This window comes from Botryllus schlosseri, chromosome 3, assembly GCF_051294905.1.
Source record: "Botryllus schlosseri isolate E-star chromosome 3, Bs_hap1, whole genome shotgun sequence".
Taxonomy (NCBI): domain Eukaryota; kingdom Metazoa; phylum Chordata; class Ascidiacea; order Stolidobranchia; family Styelidae; genus Botryllus; species Botryllus schlosseri.
The window spans coordinates 19,217,050-19,245,030 of record NC_137238.1 but is presented as its reverse complement, the minus strand read 5'-3'; the positions used below and the strand labels follow the sequence as shown (position 1 = coordinate 19,245,030).

At 41.3% G+C, this 27,981-nt stretch overlaps 1 protein-coding gene across 3 annotated transcripts; it reads right to left on the bottom strand.

The window, feature by feature from the left end:
• Positions 1-221: 221 nt before the first annotated feature.
• Positions 222-17,147, bottom strand: LOC145435939 (sodium-dependent glucose transporter 1A-like). 3 transcript variants are annotated; one of them, XM_080313214.1, is made up of 11 exons: positions 16,532-17,147; positions 8,702-8,882; positions 6,373-6,489; positions 6,211-6,318; positions 6,002-6,138; positions 4,362-4,461; positions 4,106-4,290; positions 1,198-1,365; positions 1,043-1,136; positions 851-984; positions 222-620 (listed from the first exon to the last, which is right to left on the bottom strand). In XM_080313214.1, exons 1-11 carry the CDS (start codon positions 16,595-16,597, stop codon positions 453-455), a joined length of 1,458 nt encoding a protein of 485 aa, XP_080169340.1. In that variant the 5' UTR covers positions 16,598-17,147; the 3' UTR covers positions 222-452. The 3 variants fall into 3 exon arrangements, with proteins under 3 accessions (XP_080169340.1, XP_080169341.1, XP_080169342.1); XM_080313215.1 differs by having other exon boundaries at positions 1,228-1,365; positions 16,532-17,142; XM_080313216.1 differs by lacking the exon at positions 1,198-1,365 and having other exon boundaries at positions 16,532-17,145.
• Between the last annotated feature and the right edge of the window lie 10,834 nt (positions 17,148-27,981).

The following is a 27,981-nucleotide window of genomic DNA, read 5'->3' as shown; positions in this document are numbered from 1 at the left end:
AGTTGCCGCTTGTGGGCACTGCCGGGACCAGTGTGCATTGCTTCGCGACTTACGACTCGCAACTCGCGATGTTGCGTCGCGAGGTCAGTGTGCAGAGGCCTTAACTGACACAGGTTTCTGAGGTTTTTGATTTTTTCATATTCGTCTTTCATACATCGCTAGTCAGCAAGAGACCGCATCGTGCTCCATAATTCACTCCAAATGATTTCAAAGACTGGCAATTGTACGTCGTAATGCGTTTATTAATGTGTATTGTATTACCGCAGAATCCAGTTACGTTCAAAGCAGTGTAATCATTAGATATATATTTCAAATGATTTTTCCCCCTGCAGTTGATAAGAACGGCGTAAGGTCGATTTCGATGGTAGAACATGAAAAGAAAATGTTGCCATTGATGAAAATGACGCACTGACCAATAAGGTCGTTTAGGGATGATGGTCGACGCTTAAGAGTTATAACTTCGTGCCGGTGAAGTCATCACATGAATGGAGGTATACGTTTTGCTTTATTTCAGTTTCTCTTGTATTTCTCTCCAAGAAAGCCACATGCCTTTTAGCAGCGTATATCGCAAACGAGAATGATATTGCGTTTCCAATTACCAGTGCAATGACGAGGTACATCTGTAAATACAAATCAGTACAACGTCGTATAACTGCACCAGTACACATGTGCACAATGCAGATCGCACACAAGTAGACTACATTCACCGGAGCAATTGCAAGACTTTCTGCATATTTAAGACTCATATTGTGAGGTGTTCAGTTGGAAACGGGAATAGGCTATATACAGTGCACTCAGTTGCCTCGCGAAACTGGTGAGTTTGAAATGTATGTTACAAAGAAATGCTTACCACATTGAATGGGTTAAGATCGAAGAGATACCCGGCCAACGGTGACATCGAAAGCGACCCACAGGCATTTCCAATATTGAACACAAACAAATAGATACCTGACACGCTGGTATACTGAGAAACCCATGAGACTCCTGTTAAGTGTGTTAGCATGAAAATTGTTGTAAACGTGAAATAAAAATATGTTTTTACCGGTGGGATAAAACAGAGAAGTGCTATACCCATATAAAGCAGTAACTCCCCAAACGATCCATTCTGTAGACTCCCCCCAGATGCATATAATGATCTGTAATAACGTAAATGTATACATATAATTATTATTATATGCCCCAAATGCGGTACCAAACTAAGAGAACGTTCGACTTCTTGAGATTTACCATCTCCGTGATCGATGCAATAATACAGGCAATTATAATTGTCTGAGGCTTGAAAAATCTGGATATCACGACGCCACTTAGCCTTCCAAGTCCAAGACCCGCCCAGTAGACAGAGGTTACTGTGGATGCTTTCGACGGCTGAAAGATATTAAAAAACGCAATCTACACTATGTTCTGGAGTTGCTAAATGGCCGGAGTGAATGTTCTAAAACTACATTGTAAGTCTAAAATACAAGTTCCATCACTTTACCGGAAGCTAGCCAAGTAAGTCGTCGCGAGTCCAGGCGCGTAGCCAGTCGAATAATAAGGGGGGGGGTGAAATAAAAAGGGATGTTTCGAATTTTTTTTTCGAATTTACTTGTATGGCATCAATTCAATGGGGTAAAGTACATGCGTAAAAGACGATTATACAATCTCCTCGTGCTTGCCAACGAGTTCGTAAGTGTTATCAATTATCGAGTCCCTGATCTCCCGTGAACAATTCAATACGCTTATCTCTCGTGAACAGTTCAATACGCGTATTACGTGGCCTCGTCGACGATTTGCGCGACACAAAATGTTCGCATTGTTATGGAATCTGTACTATAATGGCACTGATTTCGGGCAGTTCAAACCTTTCACGCCTTTTATAGTGGTTTTGTTCAAGTATTAGCGTAAATCAATTACGCATGTACGCACGCACAGCACATGTTTGCGGACGTTCGATGTCATTCAGTTTCGCGATGTCACTCTTTAATCACAATCGCTAATCGGCATACACTTAACGGCATTGTCTCCAAATCGTAGAGAGATAGGAGCCAAATCATGCTAAGCCCGAGACGCGATAGTTAGGCCAGCGATTATATCTTTCGTACCAGGCCTATTGCAGATGCGATTGTATAGGCCAGCGTTGATATCGAGCGCACGAGGCCAATGCAGATGCGATTGTGCAGGCCAGCGATGAGAAAGTGCGCACTGGACCTACTAAGAGATGCGATTCTTCAAGCCAGCGGAACTAGGCTTGTGAGACGCGATAAATCCGGCCAGCGACGATTGCCGACCGCACGGCAATCATTGACCTAATTACGCGAACATCTCAGCTAGAGATCGCGTCACGTTACTTCGTGCACAGACAAATGTCGCGAATTGACAACACGCTTCTCGCTAACTGTCCGCGCAACACTGATAAATACGACTTATTGAATTCCAACTGAATTTTATGCGTCAGAATGCTCATTTCAAAAGAACGGGGTTTCGCGTTTAAAACGGGGGGGGGGGAGGGGGCGGGTCGATCCCCGAACGCTCCCTGGCTACGCGCCTGCGCTAGTCATTAACAATTTTCAACTCAGAAATGAAAAATGTTTGCCGTCCTGTAGACGCCAGTCATGAGCATCGGACGGACTCGGATAGGATTCGGACCGGATTTTGCACAATTCAGAGACAGTCGGATCGGATTCGGATTCTATTGCAGATTTCATTTCGGGTATTTTCGGATAGTTGTAACTTTTGCTTTGGATATTTTTGGATAGTTCTAACCAGACGTGGCTATTGATCTCAATTCAAAAGAAAAATCGTTCGCTCGACAATCAAACACGGACAGTAAACACGTTCTGGTAGGACTGGTAGCACTCTGCGGTTGATCTGTCAACGGTCGAATCGGTTAACCTTAACCTTAGCCTTTATAATTACTACTCTGCTCATATATATAATTAGGATTGTTCGGAAAAGTTATTCGATTGGAATTTTTTGGATTCTAGACGGCGTTATTCGGATTCGCGTGGATATTTGGCTGAGATTGTTCGGATTCGGACGGATAGTTCCTCTGAGAGTCGACCGGTCGGGGGGATTCGGATTCTCGGTAATCAATATCCGCTCATCACTGGTAGGCGCAACGGCGTCTGTCGTTACGTTAGTCTCATTAGTACGTTCGGCTATAGATTACTACCGTGAGACAAGTGTTTCTAGATTCAACAAGTGGCACATCCGAGTGGTTTTAGGGGCTAGGAAGTAGGAACCCCTTTTTCAAAATCCCAAAATTTATGTCAATAAATAATACCGGCTGATAATTGCTTTTTTAGCATTCCAAGATAATATTTTTTTCTATGATGGTGAAAAAACCTTCGTTTTTGGGAGGTATTCATCGGCCGAATCTAATCCTGTGAGCGCGATAATTTGTAATGTTTGTATAATTTGTATAGTAGCAAAATCAAAGTTGCTATCGCGCAAGTAACCATGCAATGTTATAATTCGCTGTAACCCACATCGTACGCATTCCTAATTACAAATTCCACTAACATATCTAGTCATCCAAGATCCCGATTGCTACGTAGCTTGCTGGCAACGCCATTAAAATGTAGGGTTGTAGTGCAACGTTATGTTAGCGCTGGATAATTTGAAAATTGAGTGGTGAAGTTAACCAAATGATATCGGATGGTATCCATCGGTGAATTTTTTTTTCCAGGTTGGAGTAACTGATTGAACAGCGCGTTACTGTCAGTAGAACAATTGAGGTATGGCAATTGGCTACCCTCGCGCGTGCTGCACGGATTCATTGGAAAGTCGTGCTACTGAAGAATATGAAATTATTCGCATGTTTGCTGTTTTCCATGATTGTTTGCAATCGGCTAGAAAAGTACGGGTGTTATAGCATCACACTAGTGTTTAGGTAGAATACTTGGCGCACGTGACGAATCCCTTATAGAGTTGATTTGATACTGTGCCTCAATCACACCACAGATCTTCGATTGTGACGTAGCAGTTGACATCGATGTATGGCTCTTTGGAAATTACAATTGAAAAATTAGGGTCAATATGGCTCTTTTGTCGAAAAAGATTCCCAACCCCTGATATAGTCAGTCTCATGTTATGGTGATTGCGAAAATGGAATAAACAGTCTTACCGTGAATCTGAGATCAGAACACAGTGTCACCGAATACACGAAGTTGTAGTACAAGTTTCCGATAGGCGCGAAGAAAAAGTACATAACAACGACCGCAATGAGCAACCATATGACGTTGCCCAGCGGTTCATCAGCTCTTTTTTCCGACGACGAGCCGCTTTCCGTCACGGATTTCGACACCCGGCCTGTATGTCAAAATAATCCACGCATGAGTGCATATATGACGAACACGCATTTACGACTCGAAGGTCAATACTTTCGACGTCCAACAGTGACAGCAGTACCGTCAGACATGCAACTGGAACCAGCCATAGTCCCGCGATGATATACGCCCATCCGATTGGATTGAAGTCAAACTGGAAAAATTTATCAAGTATGCGAATGTGCAATCGCTATAAAAATTGAAATTCGCCATAGTCTACTTTCAAATGCTATGTATATAGCAGGGTTGTAATGAAGTCACGAGTCAATTTTACTTTTATAGTTTTGACTTAGTCAAGTCTAGTCATTTTCAATTCACCACTGAGTCAAGTCCGAGTCCAAGTCAGGAAGCAACTGGTCGAGTCCGAGTTAGGGATGATGCGAACCTCTGAAAGGTTCAGGTTCGTGTGAACGCGAACGTGAACCTCATGACGTCACCTGAAGTCCTATTGCTAATTCTAACCCTGCATTTCAGTGAAGTGATATATTGATGTACGTACAGTCGTACACGGTCCCTAGCGACGACTCGGACCACATAATGCCACAATTCTGGGGTACATACTGACTTTTTAAACGTCGCCAAATGTATTAACTGCGGGGCAATCAAATGATATAATAATCCCATAAAATCATTATCTTCAGTCGCTTTGCCAACAATTTCGACGAAATCTTGCGAGGGGATATAAGCTTACGCCTTAAAGGTCTTCTAGGCCTAACAGGACAATGTATTAGGCGTCTGATTCTTGCTGCGTTGATATGGAGCAGAGTGGTAAACTGGTTTTTATAATTTGCTGCCGATATTACCCCATTAGCAAGTTATACCAGCAGTAGCCAGCAACCCAATCGCACGGATTTGGTTTTTATGATACAATATACACATAAAATCGAGATCGACCCCGTACACTTGCTAGATTTTTTACATTAGACAATGATGTCAATGTCATTGATTGGTTGAATAAGCATCATTCGATGACTACCTACATGTAGCGTATTTCGCTCTTGATGTTCTGTTGTGATTGCGGTTCAAGCTCACAGAAAAGAGTCACTAAATATTCACAAACGGAAAGCTGGGTATTTCAAGCAAACTTTTGTAACAAAGCAAGTAAAATTTTTGAGATTGTCAAGGTGCATGCTCCTTTAGTAATATATGAAAAATTGTAATATATGAAAAAGGTTCACACTGCAGAACCTGCACCAAGGTTCGTTTGTGAACGTAAACCCCTAAATTTCGGAGGTTCACTCATCGAACGCGAACGTGAACCTCACGTTCACACCATCCCTGGTCCGAGTCATAGTGTAGATACGCGAGTCCGAGCCCAAGTCATAGCTTTCCCTGCTCATTATTGAGATCAAGACGGGTTAACCTCAGATCTCTGAAACTCTGATATTTTTCTCACTCTCAACATGCTCAATGCTCATTCATACAGATAAAATGCTGTTTATGAGCCTATTCTTCAAGTATCGGTCCTAATACACGAGATTTGAATCAAGTGTTATAATATGTCTCGAGTCATATATGACTTGATCGGGTCATGCGCAATGACTCGAGTACATGTCGAGTCAATACGCAAAATTAACTCAAGTCGAGGAACATGACTCGAGTCAAGTCGAGTTAACGAAAAATTGCGACTCGAGCCTTGACTCGAGTCATTACAATCCTGCAAAAGCTCAACGTTTGCTATTTTTCAACAGTACCTTGTTGGCTGATCCCAGGTTAGTCGAATTGAAGGAGGTCGTTGTTGTCACAGTACTTTCTGCGCTCAAATCGGCATCATCATGGGGACATCCGTCATCAGAATCAACCGAGTTTGCCATCGTTAGAAACGGAGACGCTGCATAAGGTAATCTGTCGCTGTTATTTTCCTTGGTGGAGTTAGAGAAATATAATTTTCCTCTGAACCTACCGATAAATGGAGCAATGAATGCGCCAACACTGAACATGAAGTGGAACAGCTGGATATGAGGTCGAGAAGCCTTTTCCCCCCAAAGCTGTAACAGTTGTGCTTGAAGACCTACACTACAAAAATTAGTGATCGACCTCGACGCTTAACTATACATGATCTTGCCTGCATCTAGGTAACCATACATGATGCCACCCACTATGATGACGCAAACCAATATCCAGCAATCTGTTATCCATGGCACTGCAACATCCATTAATCCAAGTACGCCAACGCTGATTCCTGTAATTGAAATAATGCGAAGGGTGGCATTTAAAACAACAATCTTGTTTTTATTGTGTTTTTTATTCTTTTTTTAGTTATGACGTCACGAATCCGTAATTGTGACGTCGAAGTGGATTGACATTGGCAGTTGAAAATATAACGTAAATATGGCCCCTTCGACGCCAAAGACTTCCGAACATGCACTGTCATAAAAAGACCAAAATATCTTTAACCGGGACTATACATTGTCATGCAGCATTTTCACGGTCGGTGGTGGTCATCATCATCGAAACACCCGTTCTGCACCAGTGATCTATATCTACATGATATAACTATTGAACCGACGACGATTTCGAGGGTTTCAGCAACTCCGCATCGTATACGCAGGGCCGTAACTGCCGCACCTCAAACCTCCCAATTAGGGCAGTCCAAGCTCGAAGGCGCCCAAAATTATTTCGCAATTCAACATAAATTATTGAGTATTTCGGAGGAAATTACCTACAACTTCAAAATTTTCTTCGCACTTCGCGCGATTTATTGTGATTGGTTTGTCTGCCTTTTCATGTTGGTCCCCTCAGCGCCCCAAGTAAAATTCGCACCATTTTTAAAAATAAAAAATAGGTATTTTAGCGCCGGCCATTACCACTCTATGACACACGAAGACTTCTGAAGTTTCGGCCAACATGCGACTTTGCGAAGTGTATTACCAAATACAGCCTTGGCCGAAAAGGACCCCCGCATGTTGGACGAAACCATCAATGCATATATTGCCGATTGTACTTTGGCGCGGAATAGTCCTGCACTTGCTATCGGAAGTCCCTCACCTCCCTCAGCTTTACTAGTACATCTGATCACGTGAAGGGAGAGAGGATGAAAAATTGGCGCTTCTTCGATACACCCCCGATATCAAACATATGAAAATTTATAAACGGAAAAATAAATTCTTTTTTGTGTTGGGTACAGAATATTGGGGTTGGAAGTGCGTTAGGGTTATGGTATTCCAATACTATGGTTGTGTGAATGACGTATATTAGGGTTGGGCGTGGGGGATATTAGGGTTAGGGGTGATAAAATCCCCGAACTAACGTCCGCAGCCCCCAACCCTAGTATATGTTATCCCTCAACCCTAATATTTCCCACTCACAACCTTAATATCCCTCCCCACAACCCTAATATCTCTCACTCACAACCCTAATATCCCTCTCCCACAACCCTAACATCTCCCACTCACAACCCTAATATCCCTCACCCACAACCCTAATATCTCCCACCCGCAACCCTAATATTGGGATACCCTAACCAAAACCAAAACCCTAACCCCCTTCCAACCCTAATATCCAGCACCCACAACTCCAATGCCATCCCGATCCCAACACGAAAAGGAAATTATTTTTCCGTTTATAAATTTTGATATGTTTGGTCTCGGGGGTATGCCGGAGAAGCGCCGAAAAATTAATATCAATATATGCAGTTACCAATATTATAGACCAAATTCGAACCTGAATATGAATTATTTTAGAACTGGTGGAGGATGATGACTTCGAAAATGCAAGGAGCCTAATTGTACATCGATAAGTCATGTTCAAGCCACACCGATAACATTATTTATCAGCCTAATGGCGGTGCTGCACCACTGAGCTATATAAACACCGCACATCCGGTGGTGTCCAACCTTTTATGGTCGCGACTTCATTTTTAATTACCGTGGCCCAGCTCCAAATTTGATAAGCTGATTACTAATTAAACGTCGGCACATTTGCCCAGACTTACTCACGGCCTATTTTGGAAACTGATCACGTTCAACATCTTCGAGAACCCCAGAATAAAGGCAAACTACTCCCAGGTTTAGGACCACTATCTTTGAATGAAGCATCCAAACGGCCTAAACCGACTCTATGAATATACCGTTATCTTGAAATTGCGATTACAATTAGACTTATTTCTGTTAATGAATGCTATTTTTATTTATTTTTGATCGCAGTTTCTGCGCGGGTGGAAGTCCCTATATTTAAACCAACATATGTGATACTAAATCGCGTGCAGCGCGAAAAAATTTCATGTAGCATAAATAAGCCCAAATATAATATTGTTGATGTTGATTTACGAAAAAATTACGAGCTTACTTCAAGCCTTCAAAATTCCGGACATTTAGGCACATTTTAGAAATTCCTCCCGGACGCAGTTTTAACAGTGAAATTCCGGACGTATGGCAACCCTACACTATGCGTACCCAGAGGCAAGAGATGACGAAATTCAGGCCCCGCCAGTCGCTTGAGCACTCCACCGAATATTGCTCCTATCAGGGTACCGACTGCTCTTGCCGTGAATACGGTGGATATGGCCGTCACCGTGACATTGACGTTCTTCGACAGGTATAGAAGAGTCGGACCGAATATGGCAGTGTAATATCCCTAAAAATAAGTATTAACTAGAATGAACACAGGGTCGAATAAAAACATATTTTATGCAGAGTCGATCAGGGCCGACGATCAGCCCTCTAAAACCAAGGTCAAGTCTGAGTCATAGTATTTACTAGGGATGGTGTGAACGTCAGGTTCACGTTCGCGTTCTGTGTGTGAACCTCGGAAATTTAGAGGTTCGCGTTCACAACAGAACCTTGGTAGGTTCTGCACTGTGAACCTTCTTCACTTCCTTATAAGATCTTTGGTTCAAATTTATTGCATTTCAACTGCGGGCCACTCCATTAATGGGGCTGGCAGCGTGAAAGAATCAACACTAAACGAGCATGCACCTTGACAACCTTAAAAGTTTTACTTGCTTTGTTACAAAAATTTTCTCGAAATATCCAGCTTTTCGTTTGTGAATATATAGTGACTCTCTGCTGTGAGCTTGACACGCAATCACACAACATCACGAGCGATATACGTAGTCAGAGAATGATGCTTATTCAAACAACAAATTACATTGGCACCGTTTTCTGATTTAAAAAATCGAATGGACCTACGGGGTCAATCGTGACTTCATATCTTTATTGTATCATTAAAACCAAATCCGTGCGATTAAGGTGCTGGCTACTGCTGCATAACTTGTTGTTGTTTGTGATATCGGTAGCGAGTATAGAAACCCGTTATACACCTTGCTCAATAGCAATGTAGCAATACTCAGACTCCGTACACATTGTCCGGTCTGGCTAAGAACGTTAAGGCGTAAGCTCATATTCCTTGGGAAGTCCTAGTCGAAATTGTTGCAAAGCGACGGAATGTATTGATTTCATGCGATTATTATATCCTGTGATTACCGCGGTTGATACATTTAGCGACGTTTAAAACGCCAATATGTACTTCAGCATTGTGGCATTATGTGACCCGAGTCTTCGCTAGGTATCGTGTACATTAATATAGGCTATCACTTCTTCGAAATTTAGGGTTGGAATTAGCAATATGACGTCACGAGGTTCACGTTCGTGTTCACACAGAACCTTTCAAAAAGGTTCGCGTTCACACGAACCTGAACCTTTCGGAGGTTCACACCATCCCTAGTATTTACTGATCAGTATCCAGCTCAAGTCAGGTTCAACTCACTTCTGTGAAATTCGTGGGTGATATCGAAGCCATCGGATTCATAATATAGTCATTTTTCTCACTCGAAACATGTTGATTCAGACAGATAAAATAGGCTTCTGTGCCTATTTTTCAATTATTTATCGGTCCTGATTTACGATGCGTGAATAAGTCATATAGAATGTGTCGAATCAAATCATTGGGTCGAGTCAATGCACAATGCGCAGTATAGTGGAGTACAGATCGATTCAATATACAAATTGACTCGAGTCGAGTCGAGACAACAAAAAATTGCGACTCGAGTCATTACAACCTTGCTTCTGGGGCTTCCATCCTTACCCCTTCATGCAGCGGCCAATACAATCACTAGCATAGTTTATACGTGATTCGCTAACGCTAACTCCATGTAGACGGGTGGGGGCTTAACAAACGAATCTTTTAGCTACCCTAACCTGGTTAAAAGAAAAACACATCGTTATATAGCCTAACATTAGTCGTGCAGGCTTTTGTTAATAAAAAACGACCCTTTCATTCCATTTACTATCTTGAGCGGTGATCCGGTGAATGCATTTTCTGGTGACTAATCAGCATAAGAAGTATTCTATTTGCCAGCACTGCTTCCATATACTTTTACAGCTGCAGAAAATTCATCAAACGCATAATCCGTCAAATTGCCGCATCGTCTATTCTATAGTCATATTTTGCAGCCCGCGCCCTGATTTGAGATTTCGCAAGAACGCTTAGCAAAGCATTTTGAAATGCTGAAATTGATTTAAGATGAAAAATATTGTTGTTGTTGTTCAAAATGAGCTGTTCTCATGTGTCCAACATCACTAGCTGATACTGTTTCGGTGACGGAAATAGCATTCCGTGGAGGAAGCTGATATGAATGGGCATATTGCGTTGACGTGCAATGACCCAGACACTAAAGACACCACAATATCAAGATTATCGAGGAGATAGTTTCATAGCAACTAACGTGTCTTGCTAACCCCAATATCGATTCTTTTATAGCAGGGGTCACCAACACGAGGCCCGCGGGCCGCATGCGGCTCGCGAGGTCATATTTTGCGGCCCGCGACTTAATTTCAGATTTCGGAAGAAAGCTAAGAAAAACATTTTGAAATGCTGAAATTGACTACAGTTTCTACATATCGTTGTTGATGTTGCACAATAAGATACTCCCCTATGCCCAACATCACTATTCGCCACTAACTAAAACGGCTTTGGCGATGGCAGCATCAGCGAGAATCAGCTAATATCAATGGACATATTGCCTTGACGTGCAATGGTCCAAACAATGCCAAGACCGAGACGCTTAGAAAACGGCGTACGGCTGTGGTTCTCAAATTTGGAGCGCCCCTCTTCTGGAGGCGGGAAAGCGTCTGATGAGAAAAGGAGCTGCGGTCAACTGAGATTTTTTTCACGCTTTGCGCGATTTACCTCATATTCATGTAGATATTGCTCCCTGTATAGTTTGGAAATCATATCATAGAATTCTTTCATCAAAAGTCATAACCTTCCATGCCATCAAACTATCTGTTGGGATTACCAGCATTCTGGTTGCATTTCGCGATATGACAATAAGAGAGGCGCGGAATTTTCAGCATGTTAAGGGGGGGGGGGGGGTATGTCGAAAAAAGTTTGAGAAGCACTGGCTTAGGGATTCAACACGAGATCAAAGCTTTACGTGAAGATGGTCCTTCAGGTAGTAACGCCTCGCTAGCCCTAATATCGATTCCTTAGTCGCTGAAAAGCTATTCCAGGTATCGTGCACAGATCAAAGATCAAAATATAATGAAATTAACGATAATGATGTTTTATTGTATTTGTATTCCATTATTAAAATACTAATTCTTTTGTGATCACTATGCCCATCGCCTATGTTAGGTAGCACAGCGTTGTACTGACGTATAGTTATTTTAAAACGTGGTTGCCTATTTCTATCGATTTTGCATTCATGCGGCCCGCGGCCGCTACGAAATCTGAAAAGTGGCCCGCGACCCGTTTTGAGTTGGCGACCCCTGTTTTATAGTCACTGAAAAGTGTTGTCAGGTATCGTTCGCAGCTCATATAGTTCAAAATAGAATGAAAGTGATGATCATGATATTTTTGTGGTGTTTGTATTTGTTTAATGAAATATTATTTCTCTCGTGATAACTATGCCCATTGACCATTTAGAGAGGACCGCGTTGTACTAACGCTACTAAAGGTGTTTGTTAAATTGTGTGCCGGCCTATATTTTATGGCAATATTGAATTCTTGCGGTCCACAGCCTCTGCGAAATTTGAAAAGTGGCCCGCAACCCGTTTTGACAAGGTTGTATGTGACTCGAGTCATGACTAGAGTTGCAGTAGAGGGTTTAGTAGTTCTCATCTGCATGGACATAAGATTCTATAGTAAAACATGAATCCCAAAATTCTCGTTGCAAATTAATGCATTCGACAAGATCTATCACACCTCAAAATTTTTTGTCGTGTTTAGCGCGAAATTAACCTACGAGTTTTGCAACATGTTTGCGTTAATGCGGTGGTTGTTATCACTATTATCCTACTCATGTATAAAATTAAGGCTTCATGCATCACGCGCGAAATTTTAGATCAATTTTAGATCGCAAATTCTCCCTTGACACACTTCCGTCACACTTGACAGGTTTTAAACGAAATATTTCGAGCTATAATTATTGTATCTTGCAGCACACAACGTGTAGAAATCGGAGAGAGACACTGTACCACCTTAGAGAGTGCGTGCTCTTTGACTGTTTCTGCTAAAATTATATAGCTGTACTAAATCCCTGTATTTGAGAGCTACGAATTGAATCGTCATTATATTTCATCATCTTACCAAAAAGCGTGATTATGTTAGTGTCATATGGTGACCCATAACCTCACATACGTCAAATAATATGAGTTGCTTTCTTTTATAATAATCGTTGAGTTATATTTTTCATCTGAACAAGTCACACACAATGTACAATGCGATAAGGCACAATGCGATGCAATGAACAAATAGGATGATGTCGAACGACACGCAGTTGCGATCCTTATAATCTAACATCCACCTCGGCTTAGAGTGCCCGATGTCACAGTTCTTTTCGATGTTGATCTTTTCGAAGCCGCGGTCCTTTCTACTATAGTTCTTTCCATTCCTTATGACTTTCGTCGGGTATTTTTTTGGGCTTTTTTGTCGCCGTAAGAACAATGAGTAAACGTAATGCAATTAACTTCTGCGTGTCGCCAATCGCAGAGTTGGATTCGGGATGTGCACAGTGGGCTCGATCCCAAGAGACATGAACCCGCACCCGATGATTGTTAATGCAACATTGATTTGATCCAGAATACGCTACATACAATTATTGGATCCTTAATCGGTCAAGTGGTCATTGGTAGAATTCGAACGCGCGAAATATTTCCAATAATTACGTCCAAACCTTAAGAGACCGACCGGGTTTCGACCTGTTTCCCATCGGTTTTATTACAATATTATAAATATGAGGGGTGCCAGACCATTGCAATTTCTGAAATGGGTCGCAAGAGTTAAAAAAGGTTAAGAACCACTGGGCTATATCCGGAGGTGGTCACTGGTCAGTAACGAAGTACTTCTACTTTCTGGACGTACTTAAGTAATTTTCCTCTACTTCTGGTACTTACTCAAGTAGATCTGATTTTCTCTACTTCTACTTCTACTTTGTAATATTTTGTGATCGACTTACTTACTTTTCGCTATTTTCAGTTTGTCAAGAAGAAGTGGCATAATCCCCCAACACGAAATATAGTCTGAGGAAATTGGGGGTTGTTTTCACGGAGTACCAACAATTAATATTCATAAAAGTCAAGTAAAGCCCAAAAATTTTGTTGCGCTTCGCGCACAGTACTTATGAAGTGACAAATATGTTTTCACGAAAGTATCAGTGAATATAATTTAGGTACCGGATTGCTTGGTTCCGCTCACACCGCATTGTCGCCCGTATCAAATATTTCATCACAGTAAATATGGCCCACTAAACCGTTGAAACTACCGTTTCGCAATCTAGCAATTACCTATCCTATCGTAATCTAGCAGCCCATGACGTGTTCTGCTAACCTGGAAAATCCGGCTTTTTTAACGTTACACCTGTTTTAGCAGATCACCTTCGAAGTTTTATGGACAAAAGACATGAAATATTTTTTCCGCTTTTTAGAAATGGTATTTGTATTTCACTTTCAATTCCGAATATCATACTTTGAGTTCTAATTACTTTCAGTTCTTTTGTCTGCAGAACATACATGTTGAAGCATAAAAGCAAGTGTAGTAATGCCTCTATTTTCCGAGAATAAAGCTACACTAAATATAAATTTTACGATTCACAATATTTGTTATTATAACGTATACTAATCGCGCAAAGTGTTGAAACCGTATCCGATACAACTTCTCAGCATTGCTATTCGCCTAAACTTGGGGCCTTATAATATTGGGCAGGGAGCTATGCCATGATATTCTCTAAAACGGGGTCTTCCAGGAAACAAAGGATTAGTATCGCATTTTCATATCAATACTATCATTTGCATCCCATGATGCGAAATAATGCTTATTCTGTCGAAAATCGATATCTCCTGGGATGCATCAATACGATTCAAGCTCAGTGCACCTTCCGCATAGCTCAATTTGCAGCTTTTGACAGTCCATGCGAACGACTTGAGACTGTTTTCAAAACTACTTACTTACTTGAGTAGATTTAAAAGCCAGTCAATTTTACTTCTACTTCAAGTAGTTTTAGGTGGCTTATAGAAGAAGAAGTACTTCTACTCGTACTTGAGTAGATTTTTTCTTCGCTACTTCTACTTCTATTTGAGTAGCATTCTTGACTATTTTGACCACCTCTGGCAATATCATGGAAATTTCCTCGACACAGAGGTTCACCGAATATGTATAAGCCTTCCTAAGGATTCTCGCCGAAATATCCCTATTGCCTAATGCATTAATTCATACCATTCTTGTTCTCATTACCGATATTACAGCAATCATAGTAACGGTCCAAACCTTTTTTGACCTCGCATCATGCGCTTAGCTGCAGCAACAAATCAACAATTTGGCGAAAGGAATTTTCCGTCAATGATGACATGTACTTTTAATGTCGCCGATGCATCCGTTCGATGAATAGGAGTAATATTTACTGATGGACCGAGACAATGGATTTACCATTGTACCTACCGTGGTTATAAAAAGCGCACCGCTTGCATCATTTAGCGGTTACGCTTATAAGAGCGAGAGAGAGAAAGAAAGAGAGAGAGAGAGAAAGAAAGAGAGAGAGAGAAAGAGAGCGAGAGAAAATCTTCATTTGTCCACATTGGAAATCCATATCACATAAAACAAAATAATGGAACTCGGCAAAATGCGGGATAGAGACAGGCAAGTTAGACGGGTGGCTCGACATAACAAACTTGTCTAAGCCGAGCCACCCAGGCAAGGAGCAATTTATCACAGATGATAACTCATAAAAATAACTAAAATATAAAACCTAGGGAGAGCACAAACAACAGTAACATTAACAACACATCACAGTATCATGGAACAATTAGAAATTACATAAATAAATTAAAGGCCATTACAAATACAATTTAGCGGTAGTTTGAGATTGGAGAATCAAAACATTGTTTTTTGAACTGACAAGAATCTAACTTACGAAGATTAAACCATAACTTATTCTAAATATTGACACCTGTAAAACTGATAACACAATCAATCCGAATACCCGAGTCAAGGAAATACACGATTTACCTTCCGTTCGAAACCTGAGAAGTTGCTGGTTGGTTGCACAAGGCTCGGCGCGTGTCAATCAAGCACAGCCAATCACAACTTAATTGAACCAATGAGCTATGAGCATTAATAAATCGACAGTAACGTTTCACTCCATTCGAATCATTTGAATTTGTACTCTCTGTTTCTAAACAGTTGATGTAGCATCGGATTTTTGACTCTGTAGGCTACTCATCTCAGCTTTTCGGGTAGCTGTGAGGACACCATACTCTTTGCCAGCGATTTTACGTGGAATATTGGATTAACAATCACTGGGTTTCAGATGAACGTGAGGTATGTATTTCAGGCTACATTTTGGACGCTGTCTCTTTCCTCGATACCGTGGTTCACAGAATATCTCGATCAACGGGGCCTTATAATATTGAGACGCACACTCCTATAAGTCAAGACGGGTCCGAGAACATATGAGCAATTGAGCATGCGACATTTTAGCATGCGACACTTCAGCATGCGACAATTGGGCATGCGACACATGAGCAATACATGTGGGTTAAATTACGGGTTAGGGATGGGTGAGGGTCTGGGTTAGGGTTGGGCTTAGGTTTAGGATGTATAGGCTATAAGGGTTAATTTCAGGGCTATGTTTTGGGTTAGGGTAAGTTTTTGAGTTATAAAGTCACTAATGAAGTGACGCATGCTGAAGTGTCCCAAGCTGAACTGTCGTTATACATTGTGTCGCGCGCTCATATGTCGGGCAAACATATTCCTCTCGTTCAATTCAGTCTCAATGTAGTTCTACTTACCATTCCTATTCTTATTACTGATATAACAGCAATCATAGCAACCGTCCATGTCTTATTTGATTTCATATCCTCAGCTTCTAGCTGCAGTAACAGTTAACAGCTGCAGATCAACCATGCACACGGGTAAATGCACTTGTTCGTCTATGATAGCATGTCCTTTGAATGTCGTCAATGCATCTGTTCGATGAATACATGCGATATTTACTGATGGACCAATATACAATGGATTTGCGATTGCACAGAACCGTGATTCTAAAAACACGACTGCACCGCTTGAACGACGGCTCTGTTACGGGCTGAATGAGCGAAAGTTACAGTCGGTATACGCTTGCAACACATTTACCGCAGGTGTCAATTTGACCACCCGAGTCAAGGAAATTACAATATTTGCTTTCCATTCGGATACATCCGTGTTTCTAACTTCGTGGTTGCGAACATCGAATTAATGCTTATTTCATTTAACTATAGCAACATTCAAGGCCATTTTCTCTACATAATAATTGAATATTATAGTATGTATACCAACAGAATGCGTTCGTGTACCATCTAAAAATAGTACATTGAGCATAAGCGCGCTCTTCGCCCCGACCTTTTGAAATTTCATCACCGTGGCATTATATTTGGTGATACGATTAGGATGTAGCAACATGAACCCAGCTCTCCTCACCGTACGCATCTGTCAGTTTCCTGGCATTGGAAGCGGATTTCGGACTACTTTCAAGGCTAATTGCTAGGGATGTTCAAACCTCTGTAAGTTTCTGGTTCGTGTGAGCATGAACCTTTTTGAAAGGTTCAATGTAAACGTGGACGTGAATACGACCCTATAACGTCACGTGACGTCATATTGCTAATTATAACACTACATGTCCGTGTACACGATGCCGAGCAACGACTCAAGCGACCAATGTCACAATGCTGAAGAATAAGCTGACTTTTTAAGCATCACCAAATGTATCAACTGGAAGAATCAAATGCTATAATAATTCCGAAAAATCAATATTTCCGTCGCTTTGCCAACTTGCAAGGGAATATTAGCTTACGCCTTAACGTTTTAGACTAGTCCGGACTCCAGACAATGTATTCTTAAGGCGTCCGACTTTGCTACATTGATGTTGATCGGAGAAAAAATCCAGTTTCTCTATACTTTCTACAGATATTACCTCAAAATTAGTTAAACAGTAGCCAGCACCTCCATTGGACGGATTTGGTTTTTATGATACAAGAAACATATCCAATCAAGATAGATCCCGTAGGCTACGTATAGGCTATATTTTTTACATTAGACAGTAATGCATTCTTTATATCAGGGGTTCTCAAAGTATGGGTGGCGACTTGGGTCGCGAAGGGTATAAATTTGGGTGGCGACCGCACCCGAGCGATCTTTTAGTATGTAGGGATTGTAGGCCTATGAAATATTTCCTGAGGTTCTTGCTACACAAAATTTCTTCGCGTTCCGCTCCGCTTTCCTTTACCTAATTAAATTCTTGTTGGTACTGTGTGAAAACCTCCCCGAAATTCCTCAGTCTCTCTCTCCAACTGGGGGAAAATAATACTTCTACGTGACAAAGGAAAATGATATTTACTTGGGTAAGTACTGTAAATAGCGGAAAACTACTTGAGTACTCAGAAAAAGTAGAAGTACTTCGTCACCAGTGGTGGTCAGTAACGAAGTACCTCTACTTGTAGCACTTACCCAAGTAGAACTAATTTTTCGCTACTTTTACTTCTACTTCATTATATTTCGTAATTTACTAATTTACCTTTCGCCATTTACAGTTTGTGAAGTAGAAATATTATAATCTCCGAATAAGAGAGAGAGTACCAACGATAATTTAGCTATCATAAAAGTTTCGTAAAAGTTCAGGATTTTCGTTGTGCTCCGCGCGAAATGGTGTTGAGCGACGGCGCCATCTACGCAGGCGGCCCGAGTTCAAGTCCCGCCATCGGAGGTTATTCAGGGCTCCTCGTCTCCCGTGTCGCTGTTCTTACAGCGACATAAAAGCCCAGATAAAAAAAGACCGGATAAAGAAAGAAAAGAGCAAGATAAATAGCTTCTAAAAAGGACCGGCGAAGAAAGATTAACGCCGAAGAAAACTGTGACATCGGGCACTAGGTGAGGTGAATGCAGTTTAAGAGATCCCAACTGGTCGTCGTTCGGCATCCTCCTGTTCATTACATCGCATTGTGTATTGTGTGTGTGTCTTGGGCCGCTGAAAATATAATCTGACGATTATTGATTATTAAATAGATATTGAGTGACAAAGTACGTTTTCGCGAAAGTGTTGATCAGTATCATTTAGGTATAGTGGGTTCCTTTCCTTCCTTGCTATCTTGTCGTCCATATGACATGTTTCATCATAGTCAATATGACCCAGAAAAATATTTCGAACTATCTAATCGTAATCTAGCATTCTAGCTGCACAGCGAGTGTTCTAATAGGGAGAAATGGTACTTGACTTTTTAGCGTTAGACCATTGACACTGTATGGACAAAATACATGAAATTATTCCCCTTTTGAAATCCTGTAGTTGTATTTCTCTTTATGCACAGTATCGTTACGGAGAGGTCTTCTCAATAATCTGAGTTCTTTTTTCCGGAGCACATGCACGAGTAAAATTAAATTTGAATGGCATTTAACGAGTTATCATATTGCTGTTTCACGTAACAATCATCGCGTAAATCGGTAATGCTGTTTCTGATACAACTCTGCATTGCCTTTCGCCTCAACTACGGGCCTTTTAATACGACAGGGCGTACTTCCATGACATTATCAGAAATGGAGCTCTGGGGTAAACAGCAGTTAAGAGCCGCTTCTCCAAATCAAAACTATCATTTGCATCACACGATGTGGTCCAATAATTCTTATGAATGGAAACTTTGTACTAAGCAGCGCGAATCCAGCTCTCTGTCCGTCCGATGAGCTCAGTTTCCAGCTTTTGACAGCCCATAAGAGCGTATTTACAGCTGCTTCTGACAACTACTTACTTACTTACTTACTTACTTGCTTGAATAGGTTTTAGCGTCGCTACTTCTACTTCTACTTGAAGTAGTTTTAGGATGCTTTTAAAGTGATTACTTGTAGGCTACTCGCACTTGAGTAGATTTTAGCTTGGTACTTCTACCTGCGTAGCTTTCTTGACTAATTTGACCACCTCTGTTCGTTACTGACCACACCTGGTCATACTCAGGATTTGGATTCCCTAATTTGTGTACTACGATGACCTTGTTTACCGCCTTTTGTTGCGGCACCACTGAGCAGTCCAATTGACACACAAGTAGCGATGGGCATAATGATTTGAGTAGCCTACTCGAATCTGAATCGAGTATTAATTTTAATGATTTGAGCCGAGTAGTAAAAGAAGATATTTTCGAGTACTGAAATTATACTCTCCTCGCCATTGAAAGTTGATTTATCAACGAGAATTATAGTTTCAATACTAATTTTCACTGTTGAAGCCTTGAAACCTTGACTGGCGGTATACCGTGGCATCCAATACATATAGTACAAAGCTACATTTCTGAAGTCACGATCATTCCACAACATTGTCACCAAGTGCAATGAAATCGGTCTGGTCCAAAAAATACCCAAGTATCTTTAATGTGATGGATAACGGGCATTATATTCTTTGTGGTGGCATAAAGGTACGTATTTGTACTTTGACATTGACACACTGTATTCGGTTATGACGACATACTGAGTGATACTCGGTTACCCGACTCAACTCAAAGCAGAATACGTGATCACCCGGTTACTCGATTTTGCCCAGCCCTACACACAAGTGTGCCGCGGCTCCCCGATTGAGAACCATTACATTAATTGTGTTGCAGCGCTCCGATTATTCGGAAACAATGCCAATTTCGGACTTTGAGGTCGATTTTAGTTTTTTTAGTGCTCTGACCAGAAAATAATTTATACTTTCGGAGTAGGTGCGACAGTAGCTTTCGATCAAGATTAATTTTGCATCCGGTTCGCAAGCAATAGGATTACCGCTCTGTAGGCTATTGCAAATGCCGTGCACACTGCACACATGAGAATTGTATCCCAGCACACGGTGTCGCTGCACGAAACTACGAGTTACTTACGAGTAGAGGTCGACCGATATTGATTTTTGCAGGCCGATACCGATTATCGACACACTTACAAGGCCGATAACCGATATCCTAGGCCGATAATGATATGGAAGGAGAAGAGAACCATTTCGCCAAACATATTATATATTTGGCAAGATGGCACTTGGACATGCCACAGAAAGCTTCCAGTTAGGGTTCTGTTGATGCTCTTGACACTCTATTGTCTATTTCTATCAAAGTTACAATACGGAATTCTTTGCTGGGGTGCTGCCAGCAAGAATGCGATTGACTCACGGCAAAAACTACAACTCAGATCATCTGTATCATTGCCAAAGCCCCACGGGGGCCTGAATGTGCGGCTGATAAATCGCTACTAAAAAGATTTGGTGTTCTGAATATAGAAGATATGAGGAAGCTAGAAACTGCCAAGTTTATGTATCAGTTCCATTGCGGTCACTGTATCTCAAATTTCAACGACTACTTCACCTCGGAGTCAAAAGCGCACAAGTACGGCACACGCGCGTCAACAAAGAACAACTATCATATGATCAGGACGGAATACAAGAAAACGCATTACTCTATCAAGTATGCCGCACCCCAATTGTGGAACAGCATCTTGCCGGCTATCAGACAGTCGTCAAGCATGTCCGCATTCCAGTCGAATTACAAGCAATTTCTTCTAAATGTATGCTAGTCAGCCTCCAGGATCACCGGACCACCAACTAACATATCGATCTCGCCTTCCGCCACATGCCACCTCGTTTTGTTGCTTGCCTTTTATATTCTCTGCTTTACTTTTCATTAGGTGTGCACTGTGCAGTGTGCATGCCTCATCTTCTCTACTTCGCCTATAGGCCAAGGTGGGTGTCTGATTTCAAAGACTACTCCAAGTCGTTTCGGCACCTTCATATCTTTTCATTGTATCGCAGTTTTGTGGTGTTCTGCAGGGCTTTGGAGCAGCCGTAAATTTGCATTGCTCCAGCTCCGGCTCCGGAGCTTTCTTCTATCATACACTAGCTCCGGCTCCAGCTCCAGAGCCGCATTATTACCACTGCTCCGGCTCTGAAAACTATCGAAGGTGTCTGTCTATATCAGGGGTGGGCAACCCGCGGCCTGCGGGCCATATGTGGCCCGCGAGAAGGTTTTGAGTAGCCCGCGAGCTAATTTCCCATTATATTATCGAAATCCTGTTATATTATAGAATTATAGAAATTGAATTGCTCAGATTGTGAACTTGCAAGGCCAACCCAAAATATGATTAGTCTGGCCGCGACACTTGGGATGTTGATGACTAAAATATCAGTTCCGACGCATTGGCAGATCCAGGGTCCAGTCACAATTTTAGTAAATCGTCGTACAGTACAATAAACTAAAAGTAAAATTTTTCTTCATGCTTTGCGTGTTTAATTGTCACTCGATTTCTTGCTTTGGAGCCTACCCCCGCCTGAAAATGAAAAAACGCCTGATTTAGCCGATTGAAACTATATTCGCAATTACGAGAGAAAGTATTTTCGTGTTTGCGCCCACAGAAAGATCGTCGACGATGAAATGTAGGCACAAAATGATTGCCGTATATTAGCGGAAACTTCGATATCGATATGTCAAGATGCCGAATAGTCCTGTCCTTGCAAACTGACTATACCCAGCGGGCGGTATATAGCCTAGTCCAGTGCTCTCAACCGGGGTTGTCGTACACCCTAGGGCAGTGGTTCCCAACCTTTTTGTCATAATTCCCCACTTCCGATTTATTCCGAGCCTTCATTCCCCACCTAAAATCTCCATATCCATATCTACCCTTTAAAGTGCTACCTCGAATAAAATTTTGCAAAACTTTTCTTAGTAAATAGTACGTGCTATTGGTGATTGTTATGATCCCGGAATTTATCAGCACACGATAAAATTAACGCAGCGGTGAACTGGTAACCGTAAACGCACCCCCGTAATTATATGTAGGCTATCTACCCGGCGCGCAGCCAACAGAAGAATAGGAGGGGTTTGAAAATTTTCCAAATGTTGCGGGGTAGCATCAATTTACATACGTAATTGCCGAATAATACATGGGTCGGATAAACTTCCTGATGTTGACGAACTCAAATGTGCGATATATATAAGCCGCCGTAAACTACACTTTCACACAATACTAAAAGAACTTGAAATAACATAAATATGTCATTTCATTTGTAATGAGTCCGGATGTGCTATCAATTAGCGAGCTCACGATCTCCCTTGAATACATGTTCAGCAATAATGTTCAGCAATATGAGCTCTTATTACAACGAATCAGAATTTTTCCCCCACTACCTTTCGTGACCGATGATGGTGCACAAATGAATAAAAACATTTCTGGAGATCGCGTGTCGCTATCGAGGCGATTCTCGCTAATTGGAGGCACTGATAATATGAATAGCTGAATTGCAAATGAACCATGAAATATTCGGTCGGCATTTCAAAACGACATTTAATAAAGGAGAATATTACTGTAAAGATTTTTTTCAAAAGTGAGTCTATTCCCCACCAGAAATCCCGAAATTCCCCACCAGTGGGTAATTCCCCACCGTTTGGGAACCACTGCCCTAGGGTGTACCAGAATTTGCGAAGGGTGTACCACTCGGATGGGGTGTACAGGGGTGTACCAGATCCGAATTCAAATGAGCCGATGGCTAGCTATCACAAAGACAGCAGGTTAATGGGTCGGTACAGGTTGACGCACATGTAAATGAGCAATATGGTACGATGTTATCTCAAGTGTAATACTGTACACCGGTTGATTCTGATGTCATAAGAAAATATTTCTCCTATTCATTTAGCCGTCGGCAATAGACCAATGGTTCCGTTTGGTGTTGGAAAGTATATGCAGTTGACAAACATGTGTTCAGCTAGTCATTTGTCTTTTAGTGATTTTTTGAGGAAACCGCCGCGATAGCTCAGACTTCTTGAATCAGTAGCCTACTTCCTACCAGACGTTAATACATACCGCAATGCACATAAATGAAGTGACGAAGCCGGCCAGGATCGAAACAGCTTCCATGTTGAAATCGAAACCCTTTGTTTTAAAATGCCGATTTTATGCCCAAGATTTCGCCATACATTTTCAATTTAGTATTTTGTTATTAGTGATGCAAATTAGCGACAATAGACTGTGTATAGCGGCATACGATCTGAGGTTACTGACTAGGCTTACCATATTTTGAAAATGCAAAAAGAGGACACTTTTTCAGAAATTTGCAAGATACAAAACCGGAGTAGAATTCTCAAAAACCGGTGAATTTTTCCCACTTTGCGGTCGGTTGACTAAAAAAAAAAAAAAAAAAAAAAAAAGGTCTTCATTTCGCTCAGAGCTGAAATCACCGCTTTTCCTCCGAAATACCCGCCGGAGCTTCACTTCTGCGCTAATTTGCGGCATATCACTCGCAATTTCCTCTATATCTCACCTCAATTTTCAAAAAAGAGGACAAAATCTCAAAAAAGAGGACAAAAGGGCGTCCTCCGAGGACACTTTCAAAAAAGTCAAAAAAGAGGACAAATCCTCTTAAAAGAGGACGTATGGTAAGCCTATTACTGACATCTCTTGCAGCCCATGTGCTACTATCGACGGTGTGTGGTGTGGGGCAGGCCTGATACGCAGTAGGCTGGTGCGCCTGCTATCATCGCTGATCTGAATTACCGCTTCTGCAGCAGTAGCTTTACCTACTCTCCCCAATACTGTTACGTTTTGGTTGATTATCATTCGTAATGTCATGCTGTTTTGGGGCTGACACGAAATGAATTCCAATTTGCGTGGCGGGCGGCCTAACTGGCTGCGAATAGACTCTGTGACCAAATACTATTTTATTCAAATCCAAATTTTTTGACGGCAATAACTCCGCTTCTACTGGTTGAAATTGAACCAAATTTGAAGAACATCATTTTTATAGACAACCTAATACTTTCATGGGGTGAACAGAAAAATTTCACATTTTTCGTTATTTATTTTTATATTATAAATAGAAACTTTCTTCTTCCGTAGCCATGCGGCTACTGGTTGGAATTGAACCAAATTTGGTGTGTAGGCTTAAGTTCGGTAACCTAACAATTTTATCAAGTATAGCCAGTACGATTTGAGGAAAAAAGTCATTTTTGAAGACCCGTAATGAACAGGGGTGTACGAGTTTTGAGCAAACGTTAAAAGGGTGTACCACGTCGAAAAAGGTTGAAGGGCACTGGCCTAGTCGACCTGCAATATACCCAAGTAATAATAATATTAACTTTGAAAATTTTATGCGGCTAGTGGGCAGCGCAATCGTTCGTCAATTTCATGTGGCCCTTTAGCCGAAACGGTTGGCCACCCCTGGTCTATGTAGATTACTAATTTACCCGTAGGTTAGTTATCTATAGTAATCTTGAGTCCGTCAGCCGTCAGTAACATCGGATGCAGCAACGTGTCAGCGTGTGGCGTCATAATGAATACTTGTCAATTGTCGATAACATCGTAGTTGCACTAGAACGCACTTTACTCCATGCCATTGCTGTGTACACTGTACAGCAGTGGTTCTCAACCGGGGGTTCGCGAAGCCTCTAAAGTTACAAAATGGTTGGTAACTTAATTTGCATTTTTATTAAATTAGGAAATTCACGAGGCAGTTTCGCTTCGTTACTGGTAAAGCACCAGGACTCACATCAACAGAGTGGCTGTCTGAGATGAAATATTCTGCTGTGCAAACTCATTTAACTGCAAAATGGCCAAAAGCCTACTGATACAAACAGATGTTTTGTTGTGGATAGTGGATAAAATAAAATAAAGTTGAAGAACGGGGACTTCGAAATGATTGCAAAAATCCATTTTCTGCTGTGATATACATAACCATAATTGAATAGTATATTCATATTGAAATGAACCCGAATATTTTCGGCTGACACTCGTCAGGGGTAATCGTCAGCATCAACTAGTGGAGAATTCAAGAGAACATCGTATATCAACAATCGTATCACCATCCAAGGCTACATTGAACGCTCTCGTATTCGAAATTTCATGCTGGTGACGTCATATTTTGTGATGCAATTGTTGATATACGATGTTATTGTGAATTCTCTACTAGTTGCTGACGATTACCCCTGACGAGTATCAGCCGAAAATATTATTTTCGAACGTATATTGAAGTTCTGTACCTCCAAGAAGCTGTTCAAATACCCATTATTCCAAAATAACTTTAAGAGGAGCTGCTAGATAGAAAGGATCATGCTGGACGTTTTATGTTTATTAAATCTATTTCTCAATCTTGGTAGTGGCATCTAAGTTGCGATCATACCCAAAAATTGTCGTCTGAGGGGTTACGCGTTATTGTTACATTCGCTAACACCTATCCTTGAGGAGATGGATTTTCGGCACCAGTTCATAACAAGCCGAAGGCGCGGATTTTCAAGACACAACCACGTATTCAAGAAATGGAGTTGCAGAATTCGCTTTGAAATAATAAAAGTCGACCAATTTCTACATAAATAGTAGCAAGCTATTTTCAAGAAAAGTCAATTTTTTGCTGTTTATCACTAGCCTAGAGGTAATATTTTCACGGGACAGAAAACGGTTGCACGATAATTGAGCTAAATTTGAACTAAAAATTCTGGAGTCCGCGGAGATCTGTGGCAGTCTAAAAGGGGTCCGCGAAGACAAAAAGGTTGAGAACCACTGCTGTATGAAAATTCTGATGTGGTGTTTTAACACTGGCACTGTACTCGTTAACATCAAGCCATACAGCTCAATTCAATCTTTAAATAAGCGATTATTATTCAATTGTAACTGTAGTCAGAGCAACATGGGCGGACATCACGACCTGATCAATAGAAATTCGATTTGTACCAAATGGCCAATGGTTTGACGTTCGATATTGGTGCACTCGTTACCAGTCTATCCGGTGTCGATCAAGTTTATCGGAATATAATATTTTCCCGTTGAAACGAATCGAATAATCGAATTAAACACTGTGCCATGCACATTGCACATTTACAAGTCACAGTGCGCGATAATCCGGGAATACTGGAGTATCAAGCAGACATCAAGAATGAATTTACGAAACAGATGATTACAAATTGGAAATCGCGTATCAAATCAGAAATTTGTTTCCTACATAAAATACCATGGGGTCCTGACATCGCATTGAATAGCTCGCACCGCGACAATTGTTCGCTGAGTGTAACGGCGTTTTGGGCCAAATTTCTGCCATCCCCTATTCACGCTCAAAATCCTTACTGGAGTGAATGACGATCATGCGCAGTAATGAATTCCAATTCGCATGCATGATTGCATACTCAATAACACTTTTTTATCAATCAATCAGGTTTATTAATATTTTCATCGTTTCAAAACATCACAAGACTGCGATACAATGAAAAGATAGGAAGGTGTCGAAACAACTTGAAGTAGCCATTAAGATCAGACACCCACCTTAGTCTATCAATAAGTCAATCAGGTTTATTAATATTTTCATCGTCCAATTTCGCGGCCCGATTAAAGAACTATCACGAAAAAACGAATATTTGCTCATCCGATTCATAGCAACGATGAGATGGAATTTATAGGCTCGTGCTCGTCATATCGACATGTGCAACGAAATAACGTTTTTATCGTCTCTCACATTTCGTGTAATACATAGTGATCATTATTTTCGAACCGTACAATTGGCCAACAAGGTTGTGCTGATGATGAAATTGCGGGTATGCCGAATATCCACAATATTCACAGGCATATCTAGCATACCGAGGTTCGGCACTCATGTATGAAAATTGAACATGACTGCTCTGCTGTTACATCCCCAGGAACAGGGTTAGTCGGAAAAGGTAGCGCCAATGAGTAAAAGATTCTTAATTTCGCGAAGGCCTGCTGCTGAATTACGTGAATTCAGCAGATATGGTTAGTTGCATATATAATAGCATCTTATGAAATACGTCGGAGCCGGAGCTACCCTAAAATAACTAGCTCCGGCTCCGGCTGAATTTTATGTAGAGCTTCGGCTCCGGCTCCAGCTCCGGTAAAAATGCACGGCTCCGGGCTCCATCTCCGGCTCCGGCTCCAAAGCCCTGGTGTTCTGAAAGGATGAAAATATTAATACAACTCATACCGCTACAAATGAGCGAACCGGAATTAAAAAGAATTATTGTTGAATTGTACAGATTCATTGAAATTCGGGATAACCTAAAACAGGGTTATAATGACTCGAGTCACGATTTTCTGAAGACTCGACTTGACTCGAGTCATTTTCTCAAAATACGAATATGACTCGATTCGACTCGAGTCAAGCTGTGTATTGACTCGACTTGGACTCGAGTCATTGCGCATATGACTCCCAGACTCAGACGGCCAAGACCGACATTTTAATTCATTGTAATGTCGAAGAATAGTATCGTAA

Bases quoted from the DNA above. Each gene is read 5' to 3' on its own strand.
- LOC145435939 (XM_080313214.1), bottom strand. From the start codon at position 16,597: ATGAAATCAAATAAGACATGGACGGTTGCTATGATTGCTGTTATATCA. The intron at 6,319-6,372 runs GCAAGATCATGT...TTTGTAGTGTAG, and splicing joins GTATGGTTACCTAGATGCAG to GTCTTCAAGCACAACTGTTA. The intron at 4,462-6,001 runs GTACTGTTGAAA...AAATTTTTCCAG, and splicing joins ACCTGGGATCAGCCAACAAG to TTTGACTTCAATCCAATCGG.